The sequence below is a fragment of the Nanorana parkeri genome, unplaced genomic scaffold, assembly GCF_000935625.1.
Source record: "Nanorana parkeri isolate BGI_ZX_2015 unplaced genomic scaffold, ASM93562v1 scaffold6, whole genome shotgun sequence".
In the NCBI taxonomy this organism is placed as follows: Eukaryota; Metazoa; Chordata; class Amphibia; order Anura; family Dicroglossidae; genus Nanorana; species Nanorana parkeri.
This window is the reverse complement of record NW_017306274.1, coordinates 4,061,673-4,084,642: the sequence shown is the minus strand read 5'-3', so window position 1 is coordinate 4,084,642 and position 22,970 is coordinate 4,061,673. Positions and strand designations below refer to the sequence as shown.

At 45.4% G+C, this 22,970-nt stretch overlaps 1 protein-coding gene across 2 annotated transcripts in view; it reads right to left on the bottom strand.

Annotated features, from left to right (window-relative positions):
• PHKB (phosphorylase kinase regulatory subunit beta) overlaps window positions 1-22,970 on the bottom strand; it is a 206,348-nt gene that overhangs the window by 21,395 nt on the left and 161,983 nt on the right. For both annotated transcript variants that reach the window (XM_018553209.1, XM_018553201.1), the window contains 5 exons: window positions 21,055-21,116; window positions 19,410-19,569; window positions 18,428-18,509; window positions 12,677-12,734; window positions 54-144 (listed from right to left, as the gene is read on the bottom strand). In XM_018553209.1, the coding sequence (XP_018408711.1) occupies window positions 54-144; window positions 12,677-12,734; window positions 18,428-18,509; window positions 19,410-19,569; window positions 21,055-21,116 (453 nt within the window). The remainder of the gene's footprint in view (window positions 1-53; window positions 145-12,676; window positions 12,735-18,427; window positions 18,510-19,409; window positions 19,570-21,054; window positions 21,117-22,970) is intronic.

Below are 22,970 nucleotides of genomic sequence, written 5' to 3'. Positions count from 1 at the left end.
CGCCTCCAGGAGATTAAAAAAAGATATTAAAAAAAGCTGAGCCATCCACTTACCTGCTTGCCCTGAACTAAAGCGTTAGTTATAGATGGGGCAAGGCTGTCCACTATTTTACCTAACAGACTGGCAGCGAGGCGCACAACAGACCTGGAAACAGAAAACAAAGCAGTGCCACTCCGGGTGCCATATGTCCACATTTAACAAAGCGATCAGATCAGCTGCTATACTTACCCAATTAGCCGTCTCTCTCAATTAGCACTTGTGAAAGCAACCATAACATTTAAAATGGGAACTTTATCCAAGGAATATTTGCATTTAAAGCAGCCTCATAACATACCCAACACAACAATTTCTGTGATGAATACTAAGGGGGGGAGGGTTATAAAATATTTGCAGAGCCATTTGTCTTTGTAATTGGAGGCAAATGAAATGGAGGCAAGTCGAATGTATTAGGGAAATACCACATTGTGGCCACTAGATGGTGCTGTGAAGCATACCAAATAAATATTGGTTTCCAATGCTTCTCAGCTACATGGCTTGGATATACTTTCATGTCATGAGTTGTAGGACTGCAGTGCTCCTTGATCATCAAAGCCATTGTTTTCGTAGCCATGTTGAGGTAAATTTTTTCACCTACACAAAGAAATGGGTTTAAAACAATAACCTTTGTCTAAAAACCCCCCAAAAAGAGCAAAACTCAAGCTGGCAGCCACGTGACCTCTGCGTGGCGGGATTCCACATTAAAGCCAGAATGTCGCTCTGCGAAGAAGATGCTACTCCATATTGTGTGAAAACATTTACCATCACAAAGTGACACTATGAGATAGAGAATACTCCCTTCCAGTCTCCTACAGACCTTCTGCCGTCTGGCAACAATTATCTTGCTATGAGGGCTGCAATATTAAAATGATCAGTCATACCAACACAATACAGACGGCAATTAACACAGAGCTGTGTATATTGTAAAATGAGGAAAGATGGAGGGGAACGTGCTGCAACCGATTTTAACATGGCGTGCTGCCGCTCTCTGCCATGGATGACACGGGATGTTCTCTGCCTCTGCTGAGAACATACATACAGTCTACAGCATGGCATGGCCTCGTTTGTTTGTTTTTTCAGGTCTTAAAGTGCACCGAATTGGCAAATATTTTTATTTAGGTTTTAAATAGGGTAGGGAAGGGTTTAAACTAGAGGTGCACCGAAATAGAAATGTAAAAACCGAAACGAAACCGAAATAGAAACAATTGTCAGGCCAAAACCGATACCGGGTCTTGCCTTGTGAGCTGCTGGAAAGTTACAATGTACAGCCTGAGTGGGTGAATGCTAAGAGAAAGGGAGACTGTTGAATGTCTACAACAGATTGATCATTCTTTATGATTTTCTCTCTCACATAGACCTGAGCAGACAACGCTAATAGTGTAAGCCCAAACAACTGTAGAACCAGCACACGATGATCTTCCAAAGAGATTATGTTATCACAACCAGCTATGACTAAGGTCGAGTAAGGCAGAAAACGCGTCAGGTGTTGTTCTTTGTATAGATGCATGTGGAATAAAGTTTGAAATTCTTTGGAAGATCATCGTTTGCTGGTTCTATAGTTTTTGAGTCCGTCAGTCCAGAAAAGAGTCATCCGTGCACCGCGTGTTGATTGTGGGGACGCATGATACGGGTGAGCCGTGCGCTTTGTGTTTTCAGTCTAAAGCCAAAAAAAGGTTATCTTTAGTTCTCTTTTAAATAAGCTCTGGAAAAAAGAAACGTACTTGTGTACTTCTTTGGCAAATCACAAGGTTAACATCAATCTACAAAGTACACATATAGGCTCCATGCACAAAGCTTTACATTAGGGATGCACCGATACCAGTATTTCGGTATCAAGTACCGATATTTTTTATTGTTTTTTGGTACTCGCCGATACCGAATATCGAGTACCGGAAGTCCCATTCAGCAAGCCTGGCGGCATGTAATGACTCGCCACCTGTCTTCCTTTTTAGCCAGGAAGCGTGTAAAGACTCGCCACCCGGATTCGCGATTAGCAGGGAAGCCGTCCCCATGCTTCTCGTCACTATGTGACAAGAAAGCATGGAGCCGGCTTTCTGGCCAATCAGGAAGCCAGGCGGCGTGTAATGACTCGCCACCTGGCTTCCTTTATAGCCAGGAAGCCGGGTGACGTGTAAAGACTTGCCACCCGGCTTTCTGATTAGCATGGAAGCCGTCCCCATGCTTCTTGTCACTATGTGACGAGAAGTCATGGAGCCGGCTTTCTGGCCAATCAGGAAACTGGGCACTGTGTAATGACGCGACGCTCGGCTTCCTAATTGGGACGACGAGGGAGCATGAAGCCAGCTTCCCGGCTAATCAGGACAGCGCGTCATTACACACTGCCCGGCTTTCTGATCGGCTGAGAAGCCAGCTCCATGCTGTCTCGTCACATAGTGACGAGAAGCATGGGGACAGCTTCCCTGCTAATCGGGAAGCCGGACAGCGTGTAATGACGTGCTGCCCGGCTTCCTGATACAGGAAGTATCGGGTTAGGCATTGGAGCATTTAGGCGAGTACGAGTACTCGCCACAATACTCGGCATCGGCACCGATACTAGTATCGGTGCATCCCTACTTTACATACCAGAATAAGGATACTTATTTTCAAAAAAGTGAGTTACATTCAACGAAGTCCAATGAGAGTTGAAATTGACAGTCACATGATGAAAACAAAGATTCTTAATCTTGTGTTAAATCTTTGTGAATTAGCCACATATTGTGATTCTTCACAAGTTGCCGTTCTTTACTCTGCAGCTCCAACTGTTGCCATACAGCACGTGATCAAATTATAAGCGGGCACACAGCATAATATATAAGCTGCTTTGCAAAAAGGTCCTCATTATCCATAACTCAGCCAATTAACAATCAGCGTGACTCATGAATGGCGGTAACACATGGGAGCTCAAAGACAACCTTAATGAAATGTCAAATTACTGATTGAAAAAAAAAAAAAAAAAATGAGAAAAAGCCATCTCGTCATTTTCCCTGTCCACCGGGGTCAGCAGATTTGAGCTCTGCTTTGTGCCAGTAACTGACACTTAATTGGACATATGATGTTATTTTTATGCTGAATTTGCTGTACCATTCTACGCTATTGCCTGGCTGCGCCCGAAGAGACTCTACAATTCATGTAATGAAGATAATCAGTGTTATGGGCCCTGTTCTCACACTGTTACTATGTTTAATATATATGTCACCGAGATACTAATAGCTGATAATGGGGCTTTTAATCCCGCCAGTGCTGGTGGGTAATGGTCCACCGCTAGATAAAATACATTTCTGCCTGTACTGGAAGCTCGCAGACGGGCGTTAATAGCTATAAGTGACATTATGGACGGGGACTCCAGAAGCAGCAAATTATCTGTACACTGGGGTCATGACACCTGGCGAGATGCTGTGCATGCTAAAGTTGGAGGGACTTTATATCTATTTAGGGTTTTCTTTTAGGTGTATTTGTGAAGGTTGTCTGCTTAAAGTGAACCCGTGTTTGTGCCAAAGCAAATTACCATGTAAACTCCGGTCTCCCATTAAAAGATATGTGCTGCAGAACCCAATTATAATTGTATCTGACTCTGCCGTTTTCTCTTAGTTCTCCTGCAAATTCCCACAAATACCTGTTGATCCTGCCAGGGAAGTCCACCTAATCCTGTAATGGGGTGGCAACAATACTGCACTGCTCTTGAATTCAGAGCAGAGTTGCCACTCTCATGCAGGTTGTGCCTGCTTGCACCACAGTAGCATGAAAAAAACGCTGCAGGGGGTGTGACTAAAAGCATCGTCACTGCTAATTCACAGTCCTGTCGCTACTACCGCTCCACTGCTTTCTGTATTGACAGCACTCCCACTGTTGCGGAAACCCTCCCACTGGGAGCTGCAGTGTCTGGGAGGGGGAATGCGTGAGACACAAATTAAGGAGGATTTGGTTTAGTCGGGGGAGGTAAAGGAGGTTTTTTGTTGGTTTATGAGGCTTGTGCATCACATAGTAACTAGATTTGTTGTCAAACAGGGGACTTTAGTTGTACTTTAACTGTACTGCCCATGCTTATACTCACCATTCCACTCCCCCACGGCTGTTCATCTTACACAGTGAATGAAATGATAATTAATTCCGGATGCGGCGAATAATGTGTTTCTTCCCACAATACAGTGCTAAACATCTAGTTACCAGGCCTGAACATTGTTTCATGAGGATCCTCAGCCCTGCCACTGGAATGATTTGGAACTTGCACAGGGTCTTTTTTTTTTACATTGTTCCAGCAGGAAAATAGGGCCTATTACTAGCCCACCCCCTGACCTGCATATTCCCCCTTCCAAGTGTATCCTCCCGAGCTGCAAGGGTTAAACACTCGTTTTGTCTAGTGGGCTCAAATAAAGTGGTTTTACTTACTTGATCCCAGTTTCTGTGGTGGCCAATGCTTACCTCCCTCTCCCTCCACTCCGGTTATGGAATGTCCATCGGTGTTCTCGCTTCTAATGCAAATCGATAGAGCTGTATATGATGACATCACTGTTCCTTTAGACCAGGGGTAGCCAAACTCCGGCCCTCCAGCTGTAGTGGAACCAGAAATCCCATGAGGCATTGCAAGATTCTCACAGCCACGACTCCCGGAGAGAGATGCATCATGGGATTTGTAGTTTCACCACAGCTGGAGGGCTGGAGTTAGGCTACCCCTGCTATAGTCCGCTGGAGACCAGTGGAGAAGAGCCTGTGGGGACCAGTATAGCAGCCCAGAGGAAGCCAGGTTCAGGTAAGTAAATCTGCTTTATTCCAGCCCCTAGACCAAAACAAGCACTCAAACCTTGCAGTGCAGGGCAAGCCTAGTTTTTTATTAATTTGTCCAGAGTTCTCCTTTAATTATCAGAATAGTCTGATTGTTTTTTTTCCCCATCCTACAGCATTCAGCTAGTGGGTATCTGCCTAACCCCAAAGAAAGATTATTTCCAGATTCTATAATGAATAACAAAATGCATATTCAACATGCAGCTTCGTATTGGTAGAGAAATGATGTCTCCCTCCATTCCAATACTGATATCCAGGAATTCTTAAACGCAGCAAACTGACAATTCATGCTGTTAAAGTCTGTGATCTCCAAGGGCAACCTGACCCCACTCTATCGTTCACTTACCCCTTTTTATACCATGTATTGTATGTTGCATGCAAATTTTGAACACCCCAAATCCATAAGATTACATTGCACCTCAAACTCCATATAGCGGCAACTTGAATAGTTCATTAAGTACATGGCTTAGCTCTTCTGATGTCTGTCTGTGTGCTCCCTATTCATGTCAATGACTTACAGTAAGTGCCCTACTTACAAACATTTAGGTTATGAGCTTTCAAACATGCAAACATACGTTTGAATGTCCAATTACTTAAAGTGACATTAAACCCTCAGATTTGTTAACATAAACCAATACTGTAATGTGTGCCTTACTGTAATCCATGGTAGTTTCCCTTCTCTTTGCTGCTCTTCCTTTTAAATCCTTATCTCTTCTCATGCTTGGGGAGAACTTTTCTTTGCAGCTGAGTGCCTCTTCCTGTAGTGCTGGCTCAGGTTGTGAACCTACACACAGACACCATGTATCCATTCCAGAGACAAGGCAGTCTGCTGCAAAACAGAAGTTCTGCCCAGCATGAGAAGAGATATGGATTTAAAAGGAAGAGCAGCAAAGAGAAGGGAAACAACCATGGATTACAGTAAGGCACACATTACAGTATTGGTTTATGTTAAAAAATCTGAGGGTTTAATGTCACTTTAAGTTAGTTCACGTGTCTGGCATACATTGTCACGTGCGTGTTCTTTTGTGCACTTTACTGTACCGGGTACAGTATCTTTATTTCAAGCCCAGGATGTCCGTAAGCAAGTGTAAAAGCAGCAGTGATGTAGCTGGGCAACTAGGCTAACTGTGATGGACTTAAGAACAAACTGGACTTAGGAACATGCTCTCGGAAAGGAACCCGTTCATAAGTAAGGGACTTACTGTATTTTGTCTATCTTGGGAATTGGCAAAGACGTGTGTCCTGAGCGTGCTGACACCCACACTAATGTTGGTTTCTATGCCAGGTCCAGTGATCCTGTAGGGTGTTGGTTAAACTCCAGTTAGCTGACACAAAGACCAGAAACACAGAAAGAAGCCAGATTTGCAATATTTGCTGCCAGGAAAGTAAGCGACATTTTTTTGGGTGGTTTAACTGGTTAGTTGACAAATGTTAAATACGTGCGGAGACTGATGCGTCAGATGCAAAGCAAAGGCCATCCCAGTAAAAGCCGACAAAGCAAGCGGCTTGTTACCTGCTTCCCATGTACCAGTAACGTTGTGATGTGTGGTGCTATTGAGGAGGCTATCTTCTGCATAAATGCCGCCGTGTATCGAACCACAAACCTGTGTGTACAACCAGCAGGACACAGTCACTGTGAGAGTCCAACTACCTATTGCATTGCTGATTGTTGAGGTGATTCTTGGAAGGGGGTTCACCCTTTGGTGAAATAGCTAATGGAGTTGCATGTCTACAGAGGTGCCTTGATTGCAGTACTTCCTACTACGGCATGGGGGGGAGGTGGCAGATGTTCATTGGACTATAGTAGAGACAAGGCCTGAAACTTACTTTGAATTGCAGCAAATGCTCTGAATTGGTTTACTATGTTAATATCTGTGGAACAGAAGCAAGTAAGACATTTGGGCTAAAGCTAAACTAGTTGCAAAACATTGGAGAACTTGGAGATATGACATGAATATGATAGTAAATAATGCTCAAGTATAAATCTGCCTTGAGGATTATTTTTAACAAACTCATGTGTAGCCAGACATGGACTCTCCATAAGACCAAGTTTTCCAGGCCTTCAGAACAGCATTTTTCTTCAGCCATTATTTTATTTACCCTAGCTTTACGTTAAAGCTGAGCTCCAGGCACAGCGTTCATTTAAATATATCCCTCAATAGCCACAGAGGATATAAATCCACTTAGTGTGCACCAAATGCCTATGCAACCCCAGGTATTGCCTTGTAAAATAGTGCTGATATCATAATTGTGCTGTATATAACCTGTGCAGGGAGCAGAGCTGTGGGAGGGACCCAGCAGCTCCACCCACTACAGGAGGGGGTGGAGACAAGACCAACCACAGAGAGAGAGGGCAGCAGTGACGGTCTTTAGTAGTGGAAGCTCCAAGGATTACTGCACAGATCTGCAGAAATACACAAAGCTCACCAAGATTCAAGAAGAATACACATGACTCTTGTATGAGGACAGTATTGGATTATCCCGGAGATCAGCTTTGACGTTTGCATTTTGTTCTGCTTTATAAATAGGAATTTCAGCACTATGGACAGCTCCCCGAGCTTTCTGCATCATGTAGGGCAGGGGATAAGTTATTTTAGGAGAGAGAGAGAGAGAGAGAGAGAGATAGAGAGAGAGGGAGAGATGAGGGAAGGGAAATGAGAGAGAGAGAGAAGGAGAGGGAAGAAAGAGGAGAGGGAGAAGGGAAGGATGAGGAGAGGGAAAAGAGAAGAAAAAGGAGAGGGAGAAGGGAAGAAAGAGGAGAGGGAAAAGAGAAGAAAAAGGAGAGGGAGAAGGGAAGAAAGAGGAGAGGGAAAAGAGAAGAAAAAGGAGAGGGAGAAGGGAAGAAAGAGGAGAGGGAGAAGGGAAGAAAGAGGAGAGGGAGAAGGGAAGAAAGAGGAGAGGGAGAAGGGAAGAAAGAGGAGAGGGAGAAGGGAAGAAAGAGGAGAGGGAGAAGGGAAGAAAGAGGAGAGGGAGAAGGGAAGAAAGAGGAGAGGGAGAAGGGAAGAAAGAGGAGAGGGAGAAGGGAAGGATGAGGAGAGGGAGAAGGGAGAGGGAAGGGAGAAGGGAAGAAAGAGGAGAGGGAGAAGGGAAGAAGGAGGAGAGGGAAAGGGGAAGAAAGAGGAGAGGGTGAAGGGAAGAAAGAGGAGAGGGAGAAGGGAAGAAAGAGAAGGGGGAGAAGGGAAGAAAGAGAAGGGTGAGAAGGGAAGAAAGAGAAGGGGGAGAAGGGAAGAAAGAGAAGGGTGAGAAGGGAAGAAAGAGAAGGGGGAGAAGGGAAGAAAGAGGAGAGGGGGAAGAAAAGAAAGAGGAGAGGGGGAAGAAAAGAAAGAGGAGAGAGAGAAAAGAAGGAAGGGAAAAGTAAGAAAGGAAAAGACTAAGCGAGGGAAAAGGGAGGGAGAAACGGAAGAAAGATAAAGAGAAAAGAGGAAAAATGAAAGGAAAGAAGAAGTTGTGGACGGCATATTAGAGTCTAAATTCCTTTGGCGGCAGGAAGTGGAGTCAGCTCTCGGTGGGCTCTGTAAACAGCTGAACAATTTATCAGCATTATATACAATAATTACACATCTAAACTACCAGCTGCAAATCCTTTAATTCTAAAAGGAAACTTTGGGAAGCTGATAAACATAACACACACATAATGTATATATATGGAATTAGCAGTAAAAAATCCTCTGATATCATAAAAGACTTTTTTAGACTCTTATTTTTCTTTAGCATTTTGTCTCAGCGGTAAATGCACAAAATTACAGTGCTGAGCTTGTGCGTTGTAATCCCATTAGTAATTTCGTGTTGTATGTGCCGTAATAATTCCTTCCATCTCACCGTGTTGTTTGAAATGCTGGCCAATCACAGTGGGACTCTGGAGTGTTCTTCATGCTTACTGATAACCCAGGAACATGGGTCAGACAGACACTCAGATACAGGCTGCTGTGATGTAACCAGCCGAGGTAAATACACTAATATGGCTAAGTAGAGAAGAGGGTAGGACAGACACTAAAGGGTCTATTTATAACCAATTTGCAGAGCCATTCACCCAAAAAATATTTCTAACCATTCCTTCTTTGTGAATAGACACAGAAAACGTTCTTAGATGTACACTATATTGCCAAAAATATTGGGACGCCTGACTTTACAAGCACATCAACTTTACTGGCATCCCATTCTTAGTCCGTAGGGTTCAGTATTGGGTTGGCTCCGCCCTTTGCAGCTATAACAGCTCCAACTCTTCTGGGAAGGCGTCCACAAGGTTTAGAAGTGTGTCTATGGGAATGTTGGACCATTGTGATGTTGGATGAGAAGGCCGGGCTCGCAGTCTCCGCTCTAATTCATCCCAAAGGTGTTCTATCGGGTTGAGGTCAGGACTCTGTGCAGGCCAGTCAAGTTCCTCCACCCCAAACTCACTCATCCATGTCTTTATGGACCTTGCTTTGTGCACTGGTGCGCAGTCATGTTGGAACAGGAAGGGGCCGTCCCCAAACTGTTCCCACAAAGTTGGGAGCATGAAATTGTCCAAAATGTCTTGGTGTGCTGATGCCTTAAGAGTTCCCTTCACTGGAACTAAGGGGCCAAGCCCAACCCCTGAAAAACAACCCCACACCATAATCCCCCCTCCACCAAACTTTACACTTGGCACAATGCAGTCAGGCAAGTACCGTTCTCCTGGCAACCACCAAACCCAGACACATCCATCGGATTGCCAGACAGAGAAGCGTGATTGGTCCCTCCAGAGAACACGTCTCCACTTCTCTAGAGTCCAGTGGCGGCGCGCTTTACACCACGGCATCCCACGCTTTGCATTGCACTTGGTGATGTAAGGCTTGGATGCAGCTGCTCGGCCATGGAAACCCATTCCATGAAGCTCTCTACGCACTGTTGTTGTGCCAATCTGAAGGCCACACAAAGTTTGGAGGTCTGTAGCTATTGACTCTGCAGACATTTGGCGACTTCTGCGTTTCAGCATGCGATGACCCTACTCTGTCATTTTACGTGGCCTACTACTTCCTGGCTGATTTGCTGTTGCTCCAGTTGCTTCCACTTTGTTATAATACCACTAACAGGTGACCGCGGAATATTTAGTAGCGAGGACATTTCACGGAACACCTGAATCCAATGATTTGGAGGGGTGTCCCAATACTTTTGGCAATATAGTGTATGTATTTTTCAGGTCAAACGTATGTATGCTAATACTAGATTACGGCCACTAAATGGAGCCGGAAAGCATAATAAAAAGGTATTTATTTCCTACACTTCCCAACATCATCTAGTGGCCAAAATTCAGTATTACAATACATATATGCGACCTGAAAAGAGAATATAGCTACGAACGTTCGTTATTGTGTCTATTCACAGAGAAGGAGTGTTCAGGAAAACCTATAAAAGGCCAATATCTCTCTGAATTGGTTATAAATAGACTCCTAAGGAGTATCCGGCTAAAGAATAGTATTGTGGGTACTGGATAATTGGTTATAAATAGGAAAGTTTAGAAAGGCCCTTATATGGCAGTTTTGATCAATCTAAAAGGAGATTGCACAAAGATTGTAACATGTATGATGAGCTTCATGTGCTGTAATCTGAACCAGTAAAAGTTGCAGCAGATAGGCTGCTGGTGTCAGATTGTTCCCATGTAAAGGGCAACAGTCATAAGAAAAATACATAACCTGCCATTACTAATCTTCTTCCTAATATACTAGTGCCGTCTTGACTCTCTGGCTTGGATCAGCATGACAACTAGCACAAGTAGAGGTCAGCAGCAGCGGCAAGCTACGCATTCCTTTCAGGTCACACATGGCCCTATATTAGCAAACGACTTGATTATCAGTGAGGCTATTAAATGGCTGGAAAATAATTTAATGAACCCAAAAACATGTTAATGTTGATAACACATTGGTAATGGAATTGCTTCCTGTGAAATATAAGAAGACGTGGCAGCAAAGAGCACGAGAAGTCCAACGATAAACAACTGACGGTCTTAGAGGAATATGCTCATTTAAGTGTTGCAAAGTCCTAATGTACTCAATGTCTGTTACTCAGGGTAAGAAGGAAGAAATCCTGCGACCTGTCGCATTGGAGTGTCATGGGGTCTGTTCACGCTTATCTGCTTACTGACACGTTAGAGTCATGAGCACTCCTCACAATGTGCTAAAAAGATACTGTGGGCTAGGAGCTTGCCCCAGCAAAGTAACAGCTGATGTAAGTGCATGGGTGTGAATGGACTCTGAAAATGACAAGGCCATGGTGGAGCTTCTGGCTCATCAGCTGCCGAACACCTAAAGGGGATAAAATTCAACAAGGCGAAACACTTACTGCAGCTCGCTGGGGCTAATTTATATGAACTAGAGGGATCAACAGCATCCATGTCGTTCATATCAATCAATCAGCAATAGCTAAAATCTGACTGGTGTAGTGCCTGGATCTGGATGAATGGACGCCCCAGGCCTGTAAGGGGATCTATGGGACTCTTTTGAAAACTTCAAGGAGCCAGAGTGGGCAGGGCTGCAACACACACAGGCATGTTAATCAGTTTTCTGAAGGGGGCGATACTGGAAGTCACGTTAAGGAAGCCGGGCGACGTCTAATGACTCACCACCTGACTTCCTGATTAGCCGACTCCATGCTCCCTCGTCACTAGTTGACGAGGAAGCATGGAGCTGGCTTTCTGGCCAATCAAGAACCTGGAGGGCGGGTAATGACTCGCCACCCGGCTTCCCGACCAATCAGGAAGCCGGGCGGTGAGTCATTACAAGCCGTCCGGTTTCCTAATGGGCCCGGGAAGCCGGCTCTATGCTTTCTCTTATCACCAAGTGACAAGGGAGCCAGCTTCACGGCCAATCAGTGAGCCAGGGGGGGCGAATCGTTACCCGCCCCACAGCTTCCTGATTGGCTGGGAATCCGGCTCCATGCTCCCTCGTCAACAGAGAGCAAGGAGCAGGCTTCCCGGCCAATCAGGTGTGTAATGACTCACCGCCCGGCTTCCTGATACCGTAAGTTCCGATATCAGAATAAGCATCGGGAGTAGGCGCCCAAATACTCGGTATCGGCACCGATACTGATACTGCTATCGTTGCATCCCTAATTTGAAATATGAAATTATTAATAAAATGCAAGCATCTATGCTTATTTAGGAATCTTAATATTTTGTTTCTAATTAATAGAATTGTGCCGACTTTCTTATCAAATAGTGATATCTGTCCAGCTTAGCTAGCGTTACAACTAGGTGACTCTGCTGTTTGAGCGTTACGCACACTCAGAAGCTGGAAGACGGTGTGTAAGGTCAGGCAGTTGGCAGGGAAGCAATGTTAAGACTTTAGATCAGGGGCAGCTAAACTCCGGCCCTCCAGCTGTGGTGAAACTACAAATCCCATGATGCATCACTCTCCGGGACTCATGTCTGTAGCTGTGAGAATCTTGCAATGCCTCATGGGATTGGGATTTGTAGTTCCACCACAGCTGGAGGGCCCGAGTCTGGCTAACCCTCCTTTAGATCATCTCTGACAATGAAGCTGAAGAGTTAGATTCAGGCATAGCAAGAACACTAGATAAGGGGTCAAAAATGAATCAAAGTAAGCCTGCGTGAGTATATTCATTATAAACTGAATGCTCTATTTCCTGCACACGTCAAGCTAAGACTGGTCCTCAAATACTTTTTGAGTCTTATAATTACAAAGTAAAATGTACTCATGTATAATATACTATAACAGTATTATGGTAGGTAGCATGTAGATACATAAATAGTCAATAAATACTCAATAATAGATAAACGGTTTGGTTCTTTATATAATACTTCCCGCTATTCCTTTCAGATCTTCCATATGGCCACCCCACCCACCTAAAAGTTCATGTATGTGCTGATACAGGACGGACTTACCAAAGTTTATTGGTCCCGGCCTTCCTGTAGATCCGCTCCATGAAGTCTGAGATGGTACCTACGATGAAGAAGGAGTCACAGAGCTGAGTGCTTTCATTCTAGACACACGAGACGTTATTTCACCATCCGCAGCAGAGGCGGAGTACAGGAGAGCTCTAATACGATTGCAACAGGCAGTGTGTAATATGGTTCAAATGGGACCGCCGCCTTGTCTGCTCTCATGAAAGTTTAATCGCGAGGAGCCCCCGGGGCCCGAGACTATGCTGGAATATTTATTACAACGCTTACAAATGACAAAAGTCGCGGCAATGTTCTGCTTAATAACGCTGACAGAATAATCTGTGCCGCCAGAGACTGGAAGGCATGGCATGGAAAGGGACGGCGTCTAGCTGCACCTCAATTTTGTAAGCGGTATTGTCTTGGGATTGTGGGACTGTGTAGGCTGCCACTGCGGGACGTCTGAAAATGCTAGTTGCCTGGCCTCACGGATTTTAAGACTTTGCAAATCAGAACAAGCATGAAGCCAGTAATGTCAAGGCGAATGAGGGAGGGGGGGAGGGAGAGAGGAGAGATATTTTTTAATGCAACTAATCGGTTAATCAAAAAAATAAGCAGGCAACTAATCGATTCTGAAAATAATCGTTAGCTCCAGCCCTGCTGATGTGCATACATTATTCAGTTCACGGACTCTAAGTATTAGTAGCAAGGCATCGTCACGACAGCCAGGTAACTGGTGATTACTCTACAATCAGTGACCAATAATGGCAGCCTCCATATCTCTCCAGGTTCAGGTTTCCTTCATCCTTATAAATTCCACCTTAGGGCCCCTTAACATCAGCCCGCTGCGGTAATGCATGCTAAATGTGTGCTTTACTGCACATTGCTGCCACCTACATTAAAGCTCCGCTCAGGGCACCAGAAAAAAGCACCCTTGCAGTGCCCTCCCCCCCCCCCCACACACACACACGGCAAGGGTTAAATACTAGCAGTAGGGGAATAAGATATAAAATTTACCCTATTTCTCTCTCCGGCAAACTTCCACCACACTGCCATGACCCAAATCGCGAAAATTATAAGTCAATAATGAGATAAATATAAAATAGCCTGAAGGACCCTTCGCCATCACAGAGAAATTTCTTCCAAATGCCTTCCTGATTAACCCAATTCGCCCGGGAAGTTTTCCTACGCCTCCAGCGATGTATATCGGTGACCCTGCGTGAAAAAATTGCTGGCTAATCTAACTGGAGCAAGAGTGAATGAACAAGATAAAATACATATATGAGAGTGGATGCCAATGCATTTGTATTTCTGTCCACCCAATCCTGAGGTTCACACAGCTCTGCCACAAAGCTCAGCCCTGTGTGTCAGGACGGGAGACCTGATTTCATTCTACTGTAGTTCAGTTACATTTCCAAGTCCTGTTCCTTTCAGTCCCTATACAGCAGAGCTGACACTGGGAGAGGAAGAAGAAGCACAAGGAGCCAATAAGTCGTGCGGTAGTGATCATGTGCTAACAAGGAACATGCTGATAGGAGGACCGAGCAGCAGTGACATAGAGATGAGCTCATCAGTCTGCTGCTTCTCCTTTCACTGTCCAGTCACAGGCTGGGGGAGGAACACGATCTTCCCTATTCACTGTCCAGTCACAGGCTGGGGGAGGAACACGATCTTCCCTATTCACTGTCCAGTCACAGGCTGAGGGAGGAACAAGAACTTCTCCTTTCACTGTCCAGTCACAGGCTGGGGGAGGAACAAGATCTTCTCCATTCACTGTCCAGTCACAGGCTGCGAGAGGAACAAGATCTTCTCTATTCACTGTCCAGTCACAGGCTGCGAGAGGAACAAGATCTTCTCTATTCACTGTCCAGTCACAGGCTCCGAGAGGAACAAGATCTTCTCCATTCACTGTCCAGTCACAGGCTGGGGAAGGAACAAGATCTTCTCTATTCACTGTCCACTCACAGGCTGCGAGAGGAACAAGATCTTCTCCATTCACTGTCCAGTCACAGGCTGCGAGAGGAACAAGATCTTGTCCATTCACTGTCCAGTCACAGGCTGGGGGAGGAACAAGATCTATCCTATTCACTGTCCAGTCACAGGCTGGGGAAGGAACAAGATCTTCTCTATTCACTGTCCACTCACTGGCTGCGAGAGGAACAAGATCTTCTCCATTCACTGTCCAGTCACAGGCTGGGGGAGGAACAAGATCTATCCTATTCACTGTCCAGTCACAGGCTGGGGGAGGGACAAGATGTTCTCCATTCACTGTCCAGTCACAGGCTGAGGGAGGAACTACATCTTCTCCTTTCACTGTCCAGTCACAGGCTGGGGGAGGAACAAGATCTTCTCCTTTCACTGTCCAGTCACAGGCTGAACAAGATCTTCTCATTCACTGGTCCAGTCACAGGCTGGAGGAGGGACAAGATCTTCTCCATTCACTGTCCAGTCACAGGCTGGGGGAAGGACAAGAATCATGCTGATAAATGGAGAGACCAGAGTGACAGAGAGACTAGTTCATCAGTCTTTTGCTTCTCCTTTCACTGTCCAGTCCAGAGGGAAGGACAATATCTATAACCATTACTGAACTGCAGTAGAGGAAAAAAAAACATTTCTCGTGTTGCCAGACAGTACAAACACACACATTTCCCAGGAAAAAAAATTGACCCTGTCTAACTTTTAGGGTTAAAAACAGAGGTTTTAGTTGCACAACCGTTGCAAAATATGTGGAAGCCACACTGTCCTGTCAAGGCCCCTCTGTATAGTGCGGTCCTAACGCTAATCTATGAGAGTGATCATCTTGGAGCATATATAGCAAAGGATGAATTGAGTGCAAGTATACCTGGAGGTGGTCAATTCCTCTGTAATGGGCCAGACAGGGCTGTGCTGTGTAAATCCAAGGACTGCATGGACAGTAATACAAATGCTTTGGTGGGAACGGCAACTCTCCTCTATGTATCTCATCTGGATAATTATCTTTTGCCTGGAGTCCATGTTAGATTAGCTCGGACTCCTTACACAGGGTTGCCGATACACATAGCTGGAGGCACAGAAAAACATTAAGGAGGTATTGGGTTAATCGGGAAGGAAGGGAGGAGTTTGGAGGAAATCTCCCCGTGATGGCGAACGTCCCTCAGGCTATTTTAAGTCTTTCTCATTATTAACTTATAATTTCCCCGATTTGGGTCATCCCTGAAGAGGAATTGGCTAGATTAGAACAAAACACAGACATATTCAACCGCTTTTAATTAGCCAAAGCAGACTTTGCTCTTTACAATTAAATGTGCTCGGAGGAATCTTATATTTTCTTTCGCTGTTTAATTGCTCCGACGCTAGTAACGGGAGATTAAAAAGCCAAGTCAGGAACAGGTGCTTCCTGATCCGTGTAATTGACGATTTAACCCTTCATTTTCCCAGACTGCAACGTGTTAAAGTGGCACAGACATAGGAACGCACGCAGCTGATACGTTCAGGTGTGCAACAGACAATCTCTTAAATCAGAGGCAAGCAAACTCCGGCCCTTCAGCTGTGATGAAACTACGAATCCCACCATGCATCTGACTGAAGGAGTCATGCCTGTGGCTGTAAGGCCTCATTCACACAAGAATCGGCCGGCACCTACAGCTCCGTGCTGCGTGCACGGCCGTATCGGGGAGCTGCCGGGAACGACAGGTGCTGCGTGTGATTAGTACGCTGTCATTCTGAGCCTGATGAAGAGGACCCTCCGAGGCCCCGAAAGTGCTTGCAGTTGAATGGCAATGTGCTCATAAATTGACTTTTGCTTCATTAACCCTTGGAGTGCTGGTGACGCTATTTTCTATCGTATCTCTTCACGGTGCCATCCGTGGCCACTACAAGCACCCACCCGTTCACACGGGTCTTTTTTGACTCCGGTAAGGAGTGCAGCAAGAACACTTGATTTCTGATTAGTACGCAGCCCCTGTCCTTCTCTATGGGAGTATGCGGCCGTACGCCCCCCCCACGCTCACAAGTGCAGGTCCGTACGGGTGCGGGTGTCGGGGCTCGGACGCAGACCGGATCCATCTTGTCAGCACACGAGTACGCTCACCCGCACGGAGGTGCAGGGCGGGTGAGCGTAGGGCGGCGTACAGCCGCATACTCCCATAGAGACGGACAGGGGCTGCGTACTAATCACACGCAGCACCTGTTCTTCCCGGGAGCTGCCCGATACAGCCGTGCATGCAGTACGAAGCTGTTCTCGTTTGAATGAGGCCTTAGAGTCTTGCAATCCCTAATGGGGTTTGTAGTTGCACCTCAGCTGGAGGACCAGAGTTTGCATAGCCCTGTCTAAAGGTGCCCATACACCTTACAATTATCTGCAGATTTTCTGTGGTCAGATGGAAAAAGTGCAACAGATTGGCCCAGGTGGAGATTATTCCACCCACACAGTTAAGTGTAGATGGAGGAATCTGTTCCACCATTTCCATCTGACCACAGAAAATCTGCAGATAATTGTAAGGTGTGTGGCAAAGCTTTAGAGGGTCAGTACACGCAAAGCCTATATTTCTGCTTTCGGTGGATCCTGGAGAGTTAATCCACCTGACTCTTTCTTCCATCTCTAAAGGACTCTATTGGTAACATATCAGAGTTCCTGGGTCTCCATGCCATTAAGAGGGACAACTGTTCCCACCATTTCTTGCCAGAGAGTCACAGGGACAGCAAGTGAGAGAAAGTCTCCCCAATGGCAGTGGTTCTCAACCTGTGTAACCTCAGGACCCACAATTTTCCTTGGTCATTAGGTTGCACTGCACTGGAATGAGCGGCAATGCGGTACCGAGCATTTCCGGTGTGGGCAATCGAACTGCGCGTTTGGGGTGCCATTCAAACGAATGGCAACACAACGTACCTCCCGAACCAGAACGCGTGGTAGGTGCGATTGTGTGGTACGATGCGTTAATACTAGTTTGAATGGGTCCTCAAAAACACTGACAGACACACACAACTACAGACACAATCTCACACACACATACTGTCATGGCCAAAAATATTGGCACCTAAACATTTGTAATTGCAACAATTTGCTGCGCGAAGTGGTGCATTATCTAACAGAAATGCAGGGGTGCCAATATTTTTGGCCATGGCTGTACACACCCGAAAAAAAAATCTATTTTTTTTAAGATCCACCCTGTCTTCCTACCTTACGAGAACTGGAGTGGTTTCTAACCCTGGGGTCCAGTGTGGGCTGCTGTGCTGTGAAGGAGCTCCATCCATATGTGCATTGCTTTTACAGCTCCCTTGCGTGCCCTGTAGAGGTGGTGGGAACCAGAATGTGACATCACTCTGGTCCAGGCACCTCTACAGGAGCAGTAAGCAATGCACATATGGATTGAGCTCCCTCGCAGCCGTACCCACACCCCACCTCAAGCTGACACTCAGCGCCGGGCAATATATTTTAAAAGACTGCTTGGCACAAGAACTGACAGTGCTGCGCTAGGGGGGAAGCTGAGAAGCATCTCACCTAGTGCAGTGGAAGGCACACAGCGACCCACTGAACACACAGGGTTGTGACCCACTTTTGACCCACCCAGTTGAGAACCAAGGCCCAATGGGGTCATAGAAAGAAATGAAAACCTAACAAAAATGTATGATTCTTCCTTACTCAATCCAAAGCAGAAAATATAAGTGTTGGCTGGAGCGAGGCTTTAAAAACAGGCCATATTTTTTTGCCCGATATAAGGAACACATAAAAAATTAAGGAGTTTATGGGTCATTTTAGACAAAAAGGACACTCACCATCTTTTGTAATGAAATGCGGCCCTTCCCGTTTTATCAGGATGCTGAGTAGGATGGCCTGGGAAGCCAAACAGGTGCAGTCCTAGGAAAAAGAGAGAAGAGGACATTAAGAGTGAGGAACATGTAAGGGACGGTGTATAAAAAACGGAGGTGACCATCTAATCCATTACTTGTTTTTATCTTATATTGTTGAAAAATGTCAGCTGGGATCTGATTGGCTGCTCTGGGCACCAGAGACATTTCTCTCTTGCCTCCACTTCCCTGTTCTTGATGTTGTGCAGCATGTCTAAATATGACTTTGCAGCCCTGTAGAGTGCAACACCTCATAAAAGACAGTCATCCCTCCTGTCCTTTTCTGTATGCAGCCTGTAGTGGATGGAGCCTGCTGGGCCCCTTCCCACAGCACAGCTCTCTGCAGCACAGTGATGATGTCACTGCAATATTTGCACAGTAATAACTTGGTTTCAAAGGCATTTGGTGCGTAGAAAGTGGATTCATATAGTTTCTGGATATTTAGGAAAATATTAAAATGAAAGGTTTTGTGCCCGGTGTTCAGCTTTAAGTGCTGCTGTCGTTTTCAGGTTTGTTACTGAACAACCGCAGGCTGCTTTGGCTTAAAATGGCCGTAACACAAAACACTTAGATGGAGCCATTTTCACAGTAAATGTAGAAATATCTCAGGTACGGTTTTTAGTGAAGGATGGTCAGCATTGGAATCCATGAGAAATATGATAAGGTTCTCATTGCCTGGAACCACACAAAACATATATGCGGTTGGGTTGTACTGGCCTAAGAAAACACGGCATATAGGTTTACTAAGGGCCAGCTAAATATGTTTCCTTTGGGGTTACCAGAAGAGTCACTTATGCCAACGAACAGGCAATCGTCATCTCAGTCCACAGATTATGTGTATACTGGGCCTAGGACCTTATATAAGCAGCAGGTCCAGCTGTGTGCTCTCTGGATCCAGGAAACAACTTACACTGAGCTTCTGCAGGATCTCATAGGTGGGCCGGTGTTTCCATTCTGCGACGCTGATCTCTGGCTGTTTTTCCATGTCAGCGCTCGGTATGCTGGACTGTCTGTTCACCTTCGAATGTTTAGGCACTTCAAGCTCTTCAAAGCTTTTGAACTCCGGCATCCTAAGCAGAAAACAGTTATATTTCAGTAAGAGTGACAATGGTTTTCAGGTGAAGCTCAGCGCAAACTGCTAAATGCACAGCAGAATTGCATATATAATTTACATCAACCACTCATCAGATCACCGGTCATCAGATCACCGGTCATCAGATCACCGGTGAGGACCAGTCATCAGATTACAAGAGGACCGGTCAGCAGATCACCAGAGGACCGGTCAGCAGATCACCAGAGGACCGATCAGAGGACCGGTCATCAGATCACCAGAGGACCAGTCATCAGATTACAAGAGGACCATTCATCGGATCACCAGTCATCAGGGAACCAGTCATCAGATCACCAGCCATCACAGGGCAGATCTGCAGTCTGTGTGTTCTGTTCTCCCTGCTCTGTTGGTCTCTGAACCAGCCATCAGAAAGCTGCTGTTGTTATCTGAAGACTGTCACCTGATGGTTGCAATAATAATGTCTGATTAGTGTGAATATTTTAATTGTAGAAGGGATGCTGGATCACAATAAACCTATAAATGACAGCTGTTCACAAGTTCATAGATTGCTTTCTTATATTAAATTAATATGCAACTCTTACATTACATTAATATGCATCACATACCGGTACATTTTCATGCACCGAGGTGTGTTAAGTCAAAAAGCCCATTCAGAATACTTGCGCTGTCCATGCACCTCAACGCATGAGAAAACAGGTCCAGGGCAATATATTTTAGCGCAGCGTTGCAGCAGACACTAGACGTGCATTAGGGCACACCTACAGTGCCTTATCAAGTATTGCAGTCACACACATTATAACATGAGATATGACGTGTTATGGCGTGAACTAGCCACAGCACCTTGGGCTCCTTAGATTCTGGCAGTCCGATCAGGTCCACCTGTCAGTTTTTCAGGCAGTCTATGGGCAGCTGAACCTAAACAGATGTGCATATGTTTACAACCGATTCCCCCCAACTCCAGTCAGGTCTGGAAAACCAAACGGAACAAAGATCTGTTTCGGGGGACCTGATCGTGAGGGATTGGGGGTAGTCTGATGTCAACAGACACATGTTCAAATAAGTCCGACTCCCCAAAGACCTAACATGGGTCCAGTATTTAAAATTTTTCCCTGCATCGAAAGATGGAGGAAAAAACTGGACAGACACAGATGTCACAACGATGACATCCGTACCAAACGGTTCTGATTGGCAGGAGATCCGCGTACAAATAACTTGCTGATCAAAACTGATATGCGCTCGTGTGAAAGGGACCTTAGTGGAGTCGTATACCAAAAATGTGATCAGAGCGTACAAAACACAAACCACTCAAACCGTTCAAACCGTTCATAACTCAACTTTATATTTTTTTTGTCAGAGTTCTCTTTGAAATGTGAATGATAATGGACTTCCAGATGATTTACACTTGGCTGTCGCTTTTCGAAGGCCCATAAGCCCTTCCTAAAGGTGCTTGGCGGGGGGAAGAGAAATGGAAGGTGTTACTTACTCTTCTGTTTCATTGATTCTCAGAAAGTCCAGCTGCTCGACCATGGCTCCAGATATAAGAGTCTGCAAGACGAGAAACACAGCCAGTAAAACCCGCCGACTATACCATGAAATCCGGAAACCTGCAAGCTGTTCAAACAACAAGCGTCTCCGAAGAGCCTCGCTGAGATCAGGGGCTTTGCGGGGCTTTTGTTAAATGGGATTCTGATCAGAGAGTGGATGACCTGCATGTGTGTCTGCCATAAGGAATCATCGTTTTCCTTCCTTCCTTCCAGATTCTCATAATATTCAGCTCTTCTGCAGGCAGGAATTACAGCACCACAGGTGGAGGGGCCCACCAGCAACGCAGATGGAAGAAGGCGTTCTGCGGGCTGCCAATGTAGGACGTCAGTTTGTGAGGAACGTACCGGAGGCCCCAAACATTCAAACCTTTACCTGGACTAGGAAGGAGAGGGACCGTCCAAAGAACAAAATGGAAGCCGACTTATAATTCAAATGTCCCAATAACAAAATAATAATAAGACTGAACGTTCCGAATGTTACACAAACCTAGCTGTTACTGGCTCTTTGTGCAATGCATACACACATGCACATTCAGTGTTTTATATTTGAACTTTTAATGCATATCAATTAGGGCTGTGCAAATTAACGATTAATTTCTCGATTAATCATTAATCTTTTTGATCGATTAAAATTTTTTTGATCGATTACATTTTTTAAAAAACTTTCTGCACGAGCGCCAGCCAAAACATTGGCCTATACACATACAGCACAGCAATGAAGTAATAAAATGAACTAGGATCGCACTAATCCAGCACGTTATTATTCTGAGTTGCCCCAGTCAAGCGGCGGCCATATTGAGTGGGGCACGTGAGATTAATAACGTGCTGGATTAGTGTGATCCTAGTTCATTTTATTACTTCATTGCTGTGCTGTATGTGTATAGGCCAATGTAGTTGGGTCTGTATGTGCGTTATAATTAATCGAAATGAATCGATTAAAAGAATTTCGATTAATCGAACACGAACATTTTAATCAGTAACAGCCCTAATAACAATGTATAGGGTTCCTTTAAGATAAAGGGCTGGCTTTAGAGTTAAAGAAGAAAGCCGCTATTTATTAAAATGAACCCCATGCAGTAGGTCTAACCCCGCACTGCAAGGGTTAAGAGCTCGTTTTGATCTAGGGAAAGAAAAGATACTCACCTCCTGGCTGCTAGATCAATCCTTGCAGCCTCTTCTCCCCTCGGCAGTCTAAGGATCCGTGACATCATCAAGTCTAATACAGGGTCCATTAAACATGAAGACGCTGAGAGATATACCACAGGCAGAGCGGAGGAGGAAAGAGGTGAGCGCTGGCTGCTGTAGGACCATGGACCAAGTAAATCTTTTTCATTTTGGCTAGACCAAAACGAGCAGTTAACCCTTGCAGTAGAGAGGGATGTTTGGGGAATCCCGACTTCAAGGGTTAATTTGAAGAAAGAAAAGAAAAACACCCCCTGGACTTCATAGGGAAACTATAATGGTGTTCAGTTTTATTTTTGAATGTTTGATTTTTTTTTTTAAAGTGTATACATTTTAAAATAGTTTTATTTAAAAAAAATGGGAGGGAGAGAGAGAGAAGGGGGGGGAGGGGGAATGAGAGGGAGAGATAGGGGGGGAGAGAGAGGGAAATAGAGGGTGGAGGGAAAGATAGAGGGTGGAGGGAAAGATAAAGGGGGGAGAGAGGGAGAGAAGGAGGGAGGGAGTGAGAGAGGGAGGGAGGGAGAGAGAGAGAGGGACGGAAGGAGGGAGGAGGACTAGCTATAAAAGCTAGAAAATGGACAGCAGCTGGCGACTGGTCTGTCCCTTGAGATCTTATACTGGACAGGAAGTTCAGGGAAGTGGAACTGAAAGAGTTGGAGCTGTTAGGAAACAT